This window comes from Pleurodeles waltl, chromosome 3_1 (genome assembly GCF_031143425.1).
Source record: "Pleurodeles waltl isolate 20211129_DDA chromosome 3_1, aPleWal1.hap1.20221129, whole genome shotgun sequence".
Lineage (NCBI taxonomy): Eukaryota > Metazoa > Chordata > Amphibia > Caudata > Salamandridae > Pleurodeles > Pleurodeles waltl.
The window spans coordinates 684,438,679-684,454,934 of record NC_090440.1 but is presented as its reverse complement, the minus strand read 5'-3'; the positions used below and the strand labels follow the sequence as shown (position 1 = coordinate 684,454,934).

The 16,256-nt window shown below is 43.4% G+C and overlaps 1 protein-coding gene and 1 pseudogene across 4 annotated transcripts in view; both read left to right on the top strand.

Annotated features, from left to right (window-relative positions):
• COL16A1 (collagen type XVI alpha 1 chain) overlaps positions 1-16,256 on the top strand; it is a 717,464-nt gene that overhangs the window by 212,096 nt on the left and 489,112 nt on the right. For all 4 annotated transcript variants that reach the window (XM_069223294.1, XM_069223295.1, XM_069223297.1 and 1 more), the window contains exons 5-7: positions 7,361-7,484; positions 11,097-11,372; positions 12,542-12,622. In XM_069223294.1, the coding sequence (XP_069079395.1) occupies positions 7,361-7,484; positions 11,097-11,372; positions 12,542-12,622 (481 nt within the window). The remainder of the gene's footprint in view (positions 1-7,360; positions 7,485-11,096; positions 11,373-12,541; positions 12,623-16,256) is intronic.
• LOC138285927 (mitochondrial import receptor subunit TOM7 homolog) lies at positions 12,952-13,160 on the top strand (annotated as a pseudogene).

Here is a 16,256-nt window from a genome sequence, read left to right as displayed (position 1 = left end):
ATGTAAGTGTGTATATTCGTGATTGAATGTGTGTGTGAATGCATGTGTTAATGCGTGTGTGATTGTTGAAGTGAGTGCGTGTTGGAATGTTTGTGTGAATGAGTGCATGTATGCATGTGAGTGAATGAGTGTATGTATGCGTGTGAGTGAATGAGTGTTTGTATGCATGTTGGTGAATGCGTGTATGTAAGTGTTGGTGAATGTGAGTATGTGGGGTGTGTATGTGTTTGCGGGGAGGGTGAGGTGTGTCTGAGAGGGGTGCTGACATGGAAGGGGGTATTGTAATTGCAGAGGGGTTTGTGGGGTATTGTAATTTCAGGGGGGGAATCGTCTGCCAGTGACAGGAAGGAATTTCCTGTCACCAACAGCCTTTCTGCCAGAGTTTTCGTGGCGGTGCTACCGCCACAGAAACCCTAGCAGAAAGCCGACTGATTATGCCGCCGGCAGTCTTCAGTGGAAAGCCCGTCCGGAGGTGCTGTCCTCCGGCCCAGTTGTCCCACCGCCCTGGCAGTACCAGCGGAGATGTGGCGGTCTTCACCACTGGCCCGTCGGCGGTGAGACCGCCACCGTGACCATGGCGGTCTTCGGATCACCAGGGTCGTAATCAGGGCCATTCACTGGGACTTATTCTTAAACATTTGATTTCTGGAAGACAAGCATCTAAAATTCAGGTCTGTCTACAAGGTATTCTGGTGTGTATGGAAATATTGGGAGCAAGACCACCTAAATAGGAAGCATCCTTCTAAGATGGTGGGCACTCTGCTGCTCCTGCAGCAACATAACACACCACCCAGATTCAAGCTTAGAGATCGGATTCTGGAAGGGGAATGGATTGCTGCTAGTCAATGCTCATACAAAGGCACACTCAAGCGAGCACACTGGAACTTTCAGGACAAAAATGGAATACGTTTGCAAGACTAGTACAAGGCACCCATGACTCTGAATGACCCTCAGGCCAACGGTGGTGCACAATAGAGCACTTCCATCAGTCTCAACCCAGTCAGCTAGCCTCCATGGGTCAGATTAATTGGTTGGATGAAATGGGTTAAACGCACACAGAAAAGCTGACAGCATGACAGATGCTCTGCCTTCGAAAGGGGTAGTTTTTCTTATCAATAGTCTTCTTAAAAAAGACAAACATTGATAGAGCTGAGGAGAAGGCCTAATTTCCCTCAAATAAACTTTTGGTTGCTGTTCACTGGTGAGTCTTACCATGCTTTTCCCCAGGATGCTTCCCGCAATCTACTGCCTTCTTAACATCTCACATCTTGGCTTCTCCGCTGTGGTGGATTCCCTCTCACACCGCATACCTGCATCCCTCAGTTCTCCAGGCCTGGCCGCCTGCTGCTGCTGCTACTGTTCTGTGCACAAAGCAGATGCCAGGCCACCTCCTTAGGTCACGGATACCAGGTGGGACCTTCCCAAGCGTGCTCTGGGATGCGGCGTGTGGTAAAAGTGCCAGTGCACATATAAATTACACATCTATTACTGGATCAGTGCTCTACCCCAGAGAATGGAGGTTGGCTCCATGCCTGCTTTCTTACATCACGCATGAATTTTGGACTCTCGAGTGCCCAGATTTATTCCTGGCACATTTTCCGAGGAAAAGCAACATCTGTGGCCTTGCATTTTTTGAAGATGAGTGTTTGGAAAATGCATCTTTCAAATTAGAATATTATAGCCATCTAACTGGGGGGAATACCAATTAGACAAGTGCAGTGATTACCTCTTGCCAGCACTATAGATGGTTGCAGGGGTACAGGGCATACCAGGGGCTTTTACAGAGCTGGATTTCAATGCATCTTGCGCTCTTTCCTCCTGCTGGTAAGACACATGGCCTTTCACTAGGAGTACCTAGGAACAGCCAGGGGTAGCACATGCTGCCCCTACCTTGTCCTTTACTGCCACTCCTTTTACATTTGCTATTAGTGGTCTCATGGGCCATGAAGACACAACAGACACAAAATGGAAACAGGCTCTTAGAACCCTCCTCAGACTCTGTATTGTTCACTCTTTCCCCTACCTCTTCACCAGCGAATAGTAGACTGTTGAGGTGCAGAGTTGTACAAGACATCAACCCAATGATGTCTTTGGGAGTGAGGTCAAAGGGCACATGATGTCTTTTTCATTCCCATACCATTTTGTTGAATCGACAAGCAAGGTAGAAGGACATTGTAGCATACTTAGGGCCTCATTTAAGAAAGGTGGCGTTGCTCTCAGTACAGCGCCGCTTTTCCTGCGCCCCTTAGTGCCACCTCAACGCCATCATGTTTGCGCCATATCTAGAATATGGCGTACCATGGCGGTAGTTAGGGAACTTGTGTCAAAATGTTTGACGCTAGTTCAAAGCTTTGCAGGATTAGCGTAAAAAATGTTGACGCTAATCCTGCAAAGCCCGTTGAGGCCCATTGTAAGCAATGGTGTGCCTCCTTTTAACACCTGTTCTGAGCAGGCAGTACAAGTGCCGAAAAAAAAAAACGCAAAGAAATCTCCTAGATTTCTTTGCGCCATTGTTTCTGCTCCCCCACTAACGGGGGAATGCCCCCTTTGCATACATTGTGCCTGGCGCAGGCATAATGTAGCGCAAAGGGTTACAAAGGGGCGCAATGCATGCACTGCACCACTTTGTAAATTTGGTGTTGTGATTTTGGCCTTGTTAGGCCACATTAGTGTAAAAAACAAAATCATGCTAATGTGGTGAAAGGAGGTGCTAGGGGCTCTTAAATATGCCCTTGGTTTCTTATTCTGATCTACTGTATGCTTCGTGCCAAAGCTGCAGAGCTGTTTTTGTATACATGTTTTGCTGTGTGAAGGTCAAAGAACTAAAATGTGTTGAGTGGAATTCTTGAATTAGACTCAGCCACTTATAAGCTTCAGCTCTCTGTTGTGAAAGACCTATTGTCTACAATACAATACAATACATAGTTTGGGCTTAGAACAAGGCCATTGTTTATGACTGGTTGTGTAAAAGAATAACACAACACTCAGGAAAGCCTATATAGTCCAAAACGCACTTAATGCAAAATAGCTAATAAGAAAGCAATATAACATGAGACAATTGCCGTTTCAAAGCATCAGAACTTCTGCCCTAAATGAGTTGGGACATAGAATGCTAAACTCCGTACATTAGATGATAATTTTTCTTTAAAAAATTCTCAATGCCTGTGAATGGTTGAGGAAACACGTGACTAAGGAAGGCCTGATTTAGAGTTTGGGGATGGTGTTACTCGGTCATAAACATGACCAGTATCCCATCCTCCATATTACAATCCCATTATATCCTATAGGAATCGTAATATGGCAGATGAGATATCTTTCACGTTTGTGATGGAGTAACCTGTCCGCCAAACGCTAAATCAGGCCCTTAGCCTGTCAGTAATTGATGCTAGCTTATCAGTAGGTGCCAGGACCTTCTCATGAGAAGGAATATGAGAATACTTTGAACCCTCCATTTTCTAAAATTCTTGCCTCACAATGCCAATCTGAGTACAAGGCTACGAGTACTACTACACTGTGCACAAAATGTGCAATTGTATAACACAAAATAAAATGTATGTGGTGCATTAGAGCAGCCATAATATGATTGTATAGCTATGCAGGATGGCATAAAAACAACATTGCAACTCAGTAGTAAAAAGTAGCAGTACATGTTAAGGCAGAATTGAGCCTTAGCATTTTTGCAATACATGTAAAGGTATTAACGCCCAGACTTTCTTGTCTATCTCAAATATATGTTTCTTATTCAATGATATTCCTCTCTATTCTTATGTTTGTCCCATACATGGAGGATTACTGCTTTACTTTGCTTCTCTTTGGATGAATTGCATCCTTTGACTGATGTCTTGAGGGGAACTTTTGTATGTTTTTTAGGTCTCTCCAAGGAACAGTTTTAGCTCTCTGGTGGAATATCAAACCCATAGAATACCTATATACTGAGTGAGATTTGGATCAGCCCATTGCTTATCATTGGTTGGCTTTCTTGTCAATATTATTTCCTTGCTTCATATTAGATGGTTTTCCATCCTATGTATGTGCATTGCTATTGTATCCACCAAATGCTTACAATCAGGGAACCATTTAGTTTACTTTTCTTTTAGCATTCCATGAAAATGCATGTCTTCTTCCCCTCTCTCTCTCTTTTGTGTGCCTTATTTGCTTACAGTTGTGCCCCCTTTCATCTGAATTTCTTCACCCACTTCTTTCATTGCCCTTCAACTCCTCCCTGCTCTTCGATTTATTTTTGCCCCACATCAGTTCCTCTATTTTTATGCCACTCTTCCTACTACTCTTCCATTGCGTTTCATCCCCCTGCCAGTTTCTCTGTTGTTCTGCCACACTTCCCCGCTACTGTTCTCAAGCTTCTTGCCTGTGCTCTCCCACACATTCCTTGCCTGCTTTTTATTTTTCTTCTTAAAAAACACATAGTTGCACACAGTCCCCTGGCTCTGCGCTACTTAATTTTTTGTGCTCACTTTTGTGCAAGGCACCCTGGAATAGTACAGTAAACGTACAAAAAAGCCAAAATGGCTGTCGGTGCATTACAACACATTCACATGTTGTGACATCACAGTGCCTGTGCAAAAACTAGACGTTGGCTAGGCACGTGCAGGTGTCCTGACATCATTTTAAAAATACTTTTTTTAGGACGTCTTCCTCACTTTATCTAACCCACCACCTTAAAATAGTTGATTGTTCTTTTTTCCCTGTAGCTCTCCTGTCGCTCCCTGACCCTTTCCTGTTTTACATTTTTTCAGTGTTTTTTTTATTCCTCAAATGCCCAGCAACGTCAAAGTGCTGCTGGGCTGCTTGCATCTGTTTTTGCGCTATCACACACTTTGTTTTTAATTTTACTGATCTAAAACGGCTGTCACACACTATTATTTAGTCTGGAACGCATTCCAGGCCTTCTGTTTTTGCTCGTTGTGTCACTCTGGACTGGTACCAACTTTATGCAGAAAACCCTTGGTCGTGACATTTCATAAGCGCCTGATAATTATTTAACACTTGTCCATCTGAAATGGTCTCATAGTGCTAGAGGTGAGGCCTTAAAACAAACCCAATATTAGCAAGATTTTGAGAACAGGTAGGTTTACAAAGGGTTTTGAAAAGTAAAATGAGAAGGAATAGTTCGGATGCTAAGAAGAACATTAAAAAGAGATGGAAGTATCATTGGGTCCAGAGGCATGGTCTTTTCCCTGCCGATAAATGTTAAGCATTTTTTAGTTTAACTCAGACGAATGGCAGATTCCAATACTGAGCAGATTTTCAAAAGGTGGAGGGAACAGGGATGGTGTGGTAGAGGGAATGGTCGAGCCATGGGTGTCGCTATACCCAACCCTGTGCTGTCCAAGGGTTACAACATTTTGTTGAATCAAACTCTGATACATGTTTTGTGAAGCTTTCTCCAGATTCAAGCAAACTTTCTGGGGCAGGTATTCACTTACCCTCAGACATAGATTTTGTGGACGTCATTTAGGGGTCATCAAGGAGTCGCAACTGCGACCCCTGGCTTTCCCTTCGCGACCCTTGACACTGCCCTTGCGACCACTAAGATCCAGACCACTAAGATCCAGAAATCGCACTGTCTGGGATAAAAACCAAACAGGGCTCCTTAGAAGACGTGATGCTTTCTGATCTTAGTATCCACTCAAACCCTGCAGCTGTCGTGCCCATGTTGTCCCAGTTCCTGCAGAGAAAGTTCACAATTTAAAACTTTCTGTTAACATGCTACTTTCTTTCAAGAACTGGGAAAGGCCCTTCAGAGTGTGGGATGGGACCCTTTGCTACAGAGGCTTGCATCTGCATAAGGGTGCCTGCTTGCCCGTCAGATGATTTTCAAGTAAACAGAAAGGTAAAGGGATCGAAATGAAGAGTTTATTTTTTACACTTATTTTGGATGCATGTTTTTTTTTTATCTGCTCAAAACCTTATTAGAGTATACATTTCTATAAAAACAGCTGGAAATATAAATTGCGTTTGGAGCATGAAACTTAGTGATTTAGTGAATACTGCCTAGTACTAAAAATGCTATGTGCAGTGTCCCTAGCAGGTCATCCTGTGCTTGGGACATTGCATCATTCTAGTTTTAAAACAGTGGGGTACTCAGGATTGTCAAATATGTTTAAGGATTGCTAAAATAAGGGGCATCCCTTTTTTAAAATGAGGACCACTTGAGGTCTAACATGGCAAGTACATGGAAATGTAATTGTGCAATTATTTCAAATGTGCATCTTGACATGTGCACGGGCCATTGTGCTGTGCATGTCTTTCAAATGTGTTTTAAGCCAATAGATGTTGTAATTCAACATTATGCATCATGTTTAAGTACGTTAATCATTAATGTATTTTAACCAGGCATTATGTTATGTTTAAGGTGCATTATTATACCTTTCTCGCCTGGTAAAATTGTAATATAATTGAGAATTAAAGCAGTGTAGCTAGCTACTGTATGAGGCCCAATATAAGGTCCCAAACGTTTTGCTTTATGGTGAATCCTTGTGTTGTGCACGTTTCATGAGGAGCAGGATGTACAACTCTTAACATGTCTGTTTTAATTATGACTATCTTTCAAAAATAGCTGTACTGGAATGGATCACAACTTTTGTTGAAAGGTCACAACAATATCAAACCACATCAGACAGCTTAGAGCTTATTTATGCTGCTTAGAGTGTTGCATTGTGTATTTCACAAACCATGTAACATGGTCCAGGACATTTCAATGCAATATATATAAATGAAAACATTTTATTTTTGCAGTTTTTAAAAATCTGGGTGATCTATCTGGCTCTGCTGCCTTTTGCTATGGTTCGCACTATAGAAATAACACTTACCTACATAAATACATAAATAGATGTCAAGTATTTGGTGTGTTGCAATGTGAAATTCTGTAACTGGCTAGTGTGCAGCTCTCTGTCGGCCAGCAAAATGAGGACCATACCTACCCAGTAAAGGTAACCTTAGCAAGAATGCCATGTGCAAGGGAAATTCTACAACCATTACTGTTGGCCAGAATTGACTGCATGCAAGAATATCATTGACTAAATGCCACTTCCTGTGGTGCCATTAACCCACAGATCATGTGATGTCACTTCCTGTGATGCCATCCTTAGGTCAAAGGGCATGCAATGTCATTTCTGCTACCCCTGGTGTTTTCGAAAATCGACGTCCGTGATAGATTTATTCAGTTGAATATGCATAAGGATTTACATGGTGTTCTCAGTCATTTAAATATATCAGCCAAATTCAGAATAACTTGGGTCAAATACATACAGATGCCACCCTTCCCAAGTATTCAAATGGGGAATTAGGTCGTCATTTTTCTACAGGTTCTGCTAGTCACATATTCCTTCTCTCTTTTCAGACAAGTTTTCCCTCAGGGTTTACCAGAGGAGTTTACAATGGTGTTTACGCTGATGCTGAAGAAGCAGACAAGCAAAGAAAACTGGTATATCTTCCAGATCAGTGACCAGGAGGGCTATCCGCAGGTAAGGTTATTCTAGGGATGGCCAGTTGAATGAGTCACGTTGCCTGCTGCTCCTGTATAAGCAGGTCTACTGGAATTATGTGGAAGGAGAAAGCCAAATAATGCGGCAAGGTTTAGTAAATTATGTGGCAAGAAAAGGCAAATTATATGGAATAACGCTGCACATTTTTTTAATAGTATTACTTCATTATTTTGTACTTTTTTACAATTGTTAACACTGTCTGGGCATTTGTTGCACCTCATTTGTACCGGTTTAATGCCCAGATATAGAAATAAGCAACAGAAAGGTGACCAGTCAACCTTTGCAAAAGGCTGTCCACTGTGCGACGTGTGCCTCTGCGTTTTAGTAACTTTTGAACTGTTTGAGCTAGAAACTATTTTTTTGTTAACATCTTCAGCTTGTGCAGCAGATGATGGATTGTGTGGCAAATGTGGCAAAGCTATAATTTTGTGAAAGTCGCCATAGCTGCACAATCGCATAATTCCAGTAGCCCTGTGTATAAGATCCTACAGGGCCTCAATTTGTAAGTGCCTGGGCCTATATCCTGAACTTGGTCATCCCACTAAGTGTTCCTAATCGGGACCAATGGAAAAAATATTTGCCAGTTTTATGACACTTCTTCTTTATTGGTAAACTTTCCTTCTTTTGACTTTGCAAGGTTTATATTTCTGCAAGAGTGGATGTGGTGTGAGGGTCTGTGGCTGCAACACAATCTGGTTTATCCTATATGTGCAAGTCACGCTGGTAAAAGAGTGTTACACTGCCAATGTCTGGAAGCTGCACCAGCTATCACTAGTTTTGCACTTGTGAAATTGGTACATTGTGGGGTGTTAAGTCCCTGCTTGGATGAGGCGCCCTCACACTGGAATTCTCAAAAATCAGAAAATGATGGTCCTCTCCCATATGGTAACACATCCTATTTACATTTGCTATGCATCGTTCTAAGAAAAATACCTTCAAGATATATTAAGAAAAATACCTTCAAGATATATTAGAATATCGTAGTTGTCACTCTCGAAGATGTATGGAGCCTTTCGGCTTTTCTGGTCTGTCAAAAAAAACGATGACTTCTTGGCTTTTCTCTGACTAAGAAATATTGATTGCCTGTGTCTCCTGTTGCCTTGTCAGAAGCCTGTAGGTTCTTCACTTCTCTGTGCCTCTTAGAGAGTTCTGTTGGAATTAGTTACATCCTGGGGATGGATTACTGTAGAGGCTATTGCCTCTCCTTCTCTGGTAGAACATTTCAATCTGAATGTATAGACCGTTGCCTGGCGGGCGGGGATAGTACTGGCACCAGTGTAGCCACCGGGTGATGGTTTGGATGAAAGCACCAAACGTGTCAGTTGAACTTCGTACTTTTGCAATGTTGAGTGCACCTGCTAGGCCTATTGTTTGCTTTCAAGTATCAAACTTCCAAGATGAGAGGTTTTTTTTCTTGAATGGTGATCCCGGTTAGGTATAATTACAGATGGTCGTAGAGCCGAGCAACCATCAATTTAACCTGACAGCCATGTGGCAGATAAGCCATCCAGAGGCGGCTCCTCCATTATTGCAGGGACAAATGAATAATCAAATGATAATAACACGTTTATTATCATTTTATTCATCGTTTGGAGCCGAGTCTTGGTGGTGGGGACATAGTAAGAATGGGGGAGGAGTGGTGGGCACTGGCGCATGTTGGTTTGGGCCGGCCGTCTTAGGATGGCCAGACCGACATGCACATTGACATCTCTCCAACCCAACTGCATGGCTGGGTGGAGAACATCAGCAGGCACAGGCTCCCAGTCCCCCTGGGAGCGCAAAACCAGCCTTCTCTGCCCAATCCGGATGCTACTCTCATGGGTATTACCTGCATGAGAGCAGCATCTTGATTGCCCATAGGGGAGTCTGGGCATCTCAGCCGGTGCCCACACAGCAGAAGAGTGGTGATGATGAGCAGCAGTTCTTTTTTTTTTTTTTTTTGCTTTTATTATTGTTCCCCCCCAGGTGCTGCCCCACTACCTTTCCCTCACACCAGCTGTTACTGAGGCCATCAGGTCAAAGGTTTACACCGGTGGATGCTGCCAAGATTCTGGCAGTGTAGACTAAGCACTTCCCCTGATTCTGCATGCAGCAGAGGAACCATTAATTTGGTAGGATGTGAGCACTACGACTAAATTACCCATTTTCATTTTTTGATTTTACTTAATCTTCACAAATTAAGTTGAAGGAGTGCATGGTGCTCAGGCCCCTCGCTCAGGGGGCCAGCCCCTCTACCATTTATTGCCCATAACTTCAATCCATTATCATTAATAATATGTAGTTCCATTTTTCTATACATAGTACTATTACCAGGTACTTTTCTTCCACCATTGCTTTAATGCAAGGAAAGTGTTTTAGAGACTTAGGCCCTCATTATGACTTTGGTGGTCTTTCTAAAAGACCGCCAAAGCCGTGGGCGCCACTATACCGCCAGTGCTGGCGGTATTGGTGGCTCCCTATTATGACTTTTCCGCTGGGCCAGCGGACGGAAACAGCGTTTCCATCCTCTGGCCCAGCGGCAAAGTCACATCAACATTGCAGCCGGCTCATAATAGAGCCGGCGGCAATGTTGATGTGCAGCGGGTGCAGCAGTACCCGTCTCGCATTTCACTGCCCAAAATTCGGGTAGTGCAATGCACGATGTGGTTGAGCCTGAGGGCCCCTGCACTGCCCATGCTAATTGCATGGGCAGTGCAGGGGCCCCCAGGGGCAGCCCGAGTCCCCTTACCGTGAGCCTGTCCATGGCGGTGTTCACCGCCATGGACAGGGTGGCGGCTGGGGATTATGACCGCCTGGCGGAAGCCTGGCGCTCAAGTGGAGGGGCCGGCGGCATGGCTGTGGCTAAGTTGCCACGGTCATAATACACTGGCATAACACCACCAGCCTGCTGGCGGTGTTACTTGCCAGTGTACCGCCGGCCGCCAGGGTCATAATGAGGCCATTAGTATGCTTCCAATCTCTCCTGCTGCTGAACTGATCTGGTCTTCTCGGTACACATAATCATCAGCCTTGGTCTTTACAACCCTCCTCTCCAAGGTTTGAGGAGAAAAATTGTAATACTTTCTCTACAGTGGGCAGCGTAGTTATGAATGATTAGCTGCAAGCCACACTGATCTACACTAATTTGAGGATGCAAATTGATATTAATGGTTCAAGTGAGGTGTCAGATCTAATTGATTTTAGATGTATATTTTAATGATCATAATGATCGTAAAATTGTGAAATCCTGGTGTTGTCCTGAAATCAGGAGAGGCATTGTCAATAGAGTTGACAAGTGTATTAAATTCTGTCAGGAGATACCGCATCCCCTGGTTTGGTGTACCCTAATCAAGTTTCCAAAGCAGTCTCATGAAACACGATCTGAGGCAGATCTAATGCAAATCTGTTGCAATTCAGTCTACATTCCTTCAGGTTTCAGACTTTATAATCCTAACCTACCAACTTTTTCTTTGTGTGTGTGTGTGTGTGTGTCTTACCTGTTCTTGGACTGGGACAGCAGGCTATACTTAAAATGCTTATTTTCATTTCTTGGGGTACAATGCATTTTTATTGTTTGTTTACATCTAATCAAGATTTGTTGTCTGTGCTCAGATGTCTCTGGGGCTCAACGTGGAAGACAGGAGCTTAGAATTCCAAGCCAAAGGAGAGGACCAAGAAGTCGTAGGATGTATCTTCAGTGGGGAAGGTGTCTCCTCTTTATTTGACTTGAAATGGCATAAGATTGTGCTCAGTGTGCAGAACCGGGCGATATCCATCCATATTGACTGCAGTTACATCTCCACCAAGCCTATTGAGAGAAAAAAGCGTGCTGTAGCAGAGGGACACACCATAATCGGTCTGGATTCTACACAGGGCACACCAGTTCACGTAAGTGATGCCTTGTATATTGGCTCCTGTTATTACCAGGTCCACATGCTTGCTTAGAGTCAGTTGTGATAGAAGGGCAGTAAGAGTTACAATCTAAAAGAGCAGCAAATTAATTAGATCTCACCAAGTACTAGGTTTGTCATATCTACTTTTAATAAAATTGCTGAATATTCAGAGGCCATCTCTCATCCAAGAACTGGCAGGTTCTCTTCAACCCTAAAGGTAAAAGGCAAATTCTGTCCACCTCTAACCAGGAGTACGGAAACTCTGTCCATCTCTCATGAGGAGTGGTTCACCTGTAAATGCATATCATGTCTTTACTACTCTCCCATTACCAGGAATGGGCACATTCAGTTAACCTCCCTATCAGGAGTAGACCTGGATTGTCTACCTCTACCAACCTCTCTTCACAAGCAGCGAGGGCCTAGTCACCCCTCACTGGGACTAGGAAGGTTGCAGCCACTACTTGCTAAGAGTAAACAGGGTGTAGTCACCTATTACAAGGAGTAGGTTGAATCTGTCTACCTATAATCAGTACTTATTAGGTTTTGCCCTCTACTCAGGTAGGTTATGTTAATCTGAGCAAGTGTAAGCAGAATGTAACCATCTTTCAAATGTAATCTTATCAGGTAGGAGTGGTCAGTTTCTGTTCATCTGTCGCCTGCAGTAAACATATTCTGTAACTAGTTACCAGAAGTACTGGGCCCTTGTCCACCTCTGACAGGGAATAAGCTAATTCTGTAACCTGTCACCTAACAGTAGGTAGTTACTGTTAAAAAGGGGTAAATGGTCTTTGACGTCAACTCATCCTGGAGTAGCATCAGTGAGATTCTACTGACCTCTCACCCAAGTGATTAAATTCTGTGCACCCTTCCCCAGGGCTTGTAAGCTTTGTCCACCTTTTGACAGGAGCAACAGATGTGCCCATTTCTCATCAGAACTAGGTAGTTTTGTCTATCTTTCACCAGAAGTAGATGAATCTTGCATCCCTGCATCAGCAAGTGGGCAGGTCATTTCTATGTTTCCTAATCAAAAGGGGCGGCTCATGACCACTTCTCAACAGTATCTAATAGAAACTGACCAGTTCTTACAAAGTATTAAATATGTGATCATGTCATGTCAGCTCTTTTGACAGTCTATTCTTATTACCTTCTCTGTTTCCTCACCAGTTTGATGTTCAGCAAATCCACATTTATTGCGACTCGACGTTGGCCATGCAAGAAGCCTGCTGTGAGATTTCTGTTGGTGGGGTGAGTATGATACTGAAACAACATATGCTCAAGCTTTGTAATTGCTAGATTCTCCGACAGGGGTCAGGCTGGGTTTTGGTTTGTTGAAAAGGTTGCCTCATTTTGGTGCAAGGTTTGACAGTTGTTTTAGGTGGCTCTTTCAGTGGGTTAATTAAATGATGGCGCACAGCACGGCGTCTATAATGTCTGCAGTTTATGGGTCATAGGGTTTAGCAAAACAGATTCCAGTTTGTAATGGAAAGTTATTTCTGGAGATTTCCCATCATCTGAAGTTCTCGTTTTCCCTCGCTCTTGGGACCGTAGCTACTGCCTCACCAACTGGCAAAACAATGGCAAAGATGGGCAAAGCCACAAAGCAGTATCTGCAGAAGATCTTCAAATGGGGCTATATTATCATCTGCTCGGGTTTTGTCCCGCCATCCTGCATCTAGGGTCTAAGAGGAGTGCAGATCCTGGAATGCTGGAGCCAACCATTGTGAGTCTGCTTTGGCGGCAATGCTTCTTTTCCAACATACCAGTTGTGATGAAGACTCTTTGAAGATACTTTGAAGGCTAGAAATGATTTCTGCCTTTTATCCGGTGACGCCATACACATTACAGCGTTGTGTTGGATTCATATTCGCGCAGATGAGGTTTTTGATTTACTTCTTGGTTAAATCCAAATATCAATTTTTATTCTTTGAGGTTTTTTTACTACATTTGAAGACTTTGGATTAATATATTGAATGAACAGTATATTGATGCACACAACAATATTTGTCGTACAGTGAAAAACCAGGATTAAAAAATATTTATTTTCATAAGAAAATATCCACAGGCATCCAGAAAATATTTATCACACCTGTAGGTGCCAGTTGGTAGCATTGTGACTCTAATCAAAGTGATTCACAAGCCTTAGTCGATGTGACAATGAAGGCACGGTCTAGCACCTGTGACAGTGCCTTTTACAACATTTGAAAAACACGAAGGGCCTAGTGTACGACTCCATTTTTTGCAGCTCACAATTTACGACTCATTTGCGAGTCCCAAAACCAAATGCACACCATGTCAATAACACTGTTTGCGATTCCCAATGGGGTTGCAAATTGCCTACCTCATTAATATTCATGAGATAGGTAGCAACTTGCAACCCCATTGGGAATGGCAGCACTCACAGGGATGGTGGCCTGCTGGGGACAGCAGGCTACCATGTCTGTGACTGGTTTTAAATAACTCTATTTGTTATAAATGCAGCCCATTTTCCTTAAAGGAAAACTGGATGCATTTCAAAAAGAAAAATGATTTATTTTTTATTTTTCAGTGCAGGCAGTGGTCCCTGGGACCACTGCCTGCTCTGAAAAAATATTTTTGCATCCATTCACAAAGGGGAAGGGGTCCAGTGGGAATCCCTTCCCGTTTGTGAATGGTTTATCACCACTTTGAAATTGGTGGTAACTGTGATTGTTTTGTGACCGCAATTGCGGTCACAAAACAGTCATTTATCCCCCTGTGCCTCGCAATTAGGAAGAGACATCCTCCGTACGCCCCTTCCTAACTGGGAGTCACAAATCCCTATTTTGCAAGTTCACAAAATAGGGATGGTACATCGTACCAGCCCATTTTGCTGTGGCAAACCGCGATTTTCGCTGTTTTGGACCGCGTTAGGCCGTCGTACATCTAGCCCTCTGAGCAAGACCTTCTCCCATTTATGGGGTCTTATTTATCATTCCATTTCAATTTTTGCCTTTTTTTTATAGAAGTGTATCACTGCCTAGGCTGACTTTATAGACATTTGTCCTGACACATTAGAGACAAGAACACTTCATCACCCAGTCTTCAGTCACCTATGTAAAAACCAAAGCCTTTCTCTGTTTCAGTGACGCTCTGATGGAGCAGATATTGTGTACTTGGAAGAAACCTTTCTCATCCCTGGCCATCGACAAATGAGCACCCAAAAAACACCAACTGGCTGTAGGTGGACACAGCTGTCTTGAGTTCCAACCCCTCTATGACGAGACTAGAAGTTCAGACCTCTTGTCCCTCTGGTTCTTTGGTCTCGCTGAACACATCTTGAGAGATTGATGACTGAGGGGGAAACGTTTTCTGTGAGACTTTGGCCTGCACACAAGTAACTCTTCTTTGCTGTTGAACATAATCTGACTTGATATAGAGAATAGCGAAAATGGTCACCCTTCCAGCCTTTACTTGCCTTAACATATGCAAAGGACTGGTGAACAACTTTAATCTAATAAGGGGGAGGTTTATTAATAGGCACACATAAAATAGCCATACACATGTACACACACATGCACACACATTTTCACTGCAAACAAACAAGGTTAAAGTGGAGTAATACATAGGTCTTCTAATAATGAAAAAAACGACTGTTTTAAAATAAAATTAAAAACAACCTCTGAAACTGACTAGTTATACATAACTGACCTATGTATAACTTGCACTGTCATATATTTCTTTTGTCATTATTGATGTATTATGTGAGGTAATAAGCAGAGCATCATAACGGTGCAAGTTATACTTAGTTCAGTCACATATGACTGGTCAATTTGATTGTTTTTTGGTTTTAAACTCTGATCATTTCCTTATGATGACATCCACGTATAGCCCCATTTTAACCTTCGTTTTTTCAGTGACGTTCTGAGATTTTTTTTTTAACACAAGTTAAAAACGCACTACTTTGCTTACGTATGGCTCCAGCTTAACCTTTGGTTTTCTCAGTTAATTCTATGTTGTTTTAATGGAAAGTAATGTCTTGTCACAATATATCTGCATCCAATCCCCCGCCGTGCTCGGTCTACGACCATGCAAGACAGGGTCTTAAATACAGGGCATTGCCTGTGGCCTTGTCCTGCATCCAACCCCTGGCAGCAAGCCAATTCCCCGCCACTCACGGCTGTTGGCTGTGCCCTGCATGGGGTTGGCCTGAGGCCTGGCCCCACACCCAAACCTCTGTGGGCCGCCAATCTCTGCCCACTGCTCCACACCCCACATTCTCATTTATTAAAACGAAATTGGCCCTGCAGGACTCTCTGGAGCACAAGGTGCAGAGCTGGCTCCCATGGAAGTCCCATGGGATCTTGAGGAGCAAAAGAGAAATGTGTTTTACATTTTTGCCCCTTGAGAAAGCCCCTGTGGGATCGCTCCACGTGGGCTAGGGTGTCAGGATATCCCTTCCCTGCCCCCTTCTATGTGTTTTTAATGTATTTCTCAGGACTCGGGGACCAGCCATTTCTTCTCACATGTTGCAACCAGGCAGTGACCGCTTGGTCCCATTGCAGTCATATGTGAAAACAGTTTGTTTTCCCAAAGGAGTCCCGCAAGAGTCCCACTGCATTCAATACTTCTATTTTTTAACCTTAATATCTCAAAAATGGCTGAACACGTTTAGACCGAATCACAGAAAGCACACTTTCTCATTAAAGATCTAGCTTTCTGACAAATTGGGTGAAATTCTGTTCAGCCGTTTTCTCTTCAGATGGCATGGCTGTATCCTCAATACCTGTGCTGCCCTAAGGCCGTGATCACTAGCGGTCACCCAGGGCACATGACTGGCATTACAGGTTTCTGTACCCTGTCTGATGCCTGGAGACATTTCAGAGGATCGAGAGTTTGTAGGAAGATCGTGTACTGAAGCAGG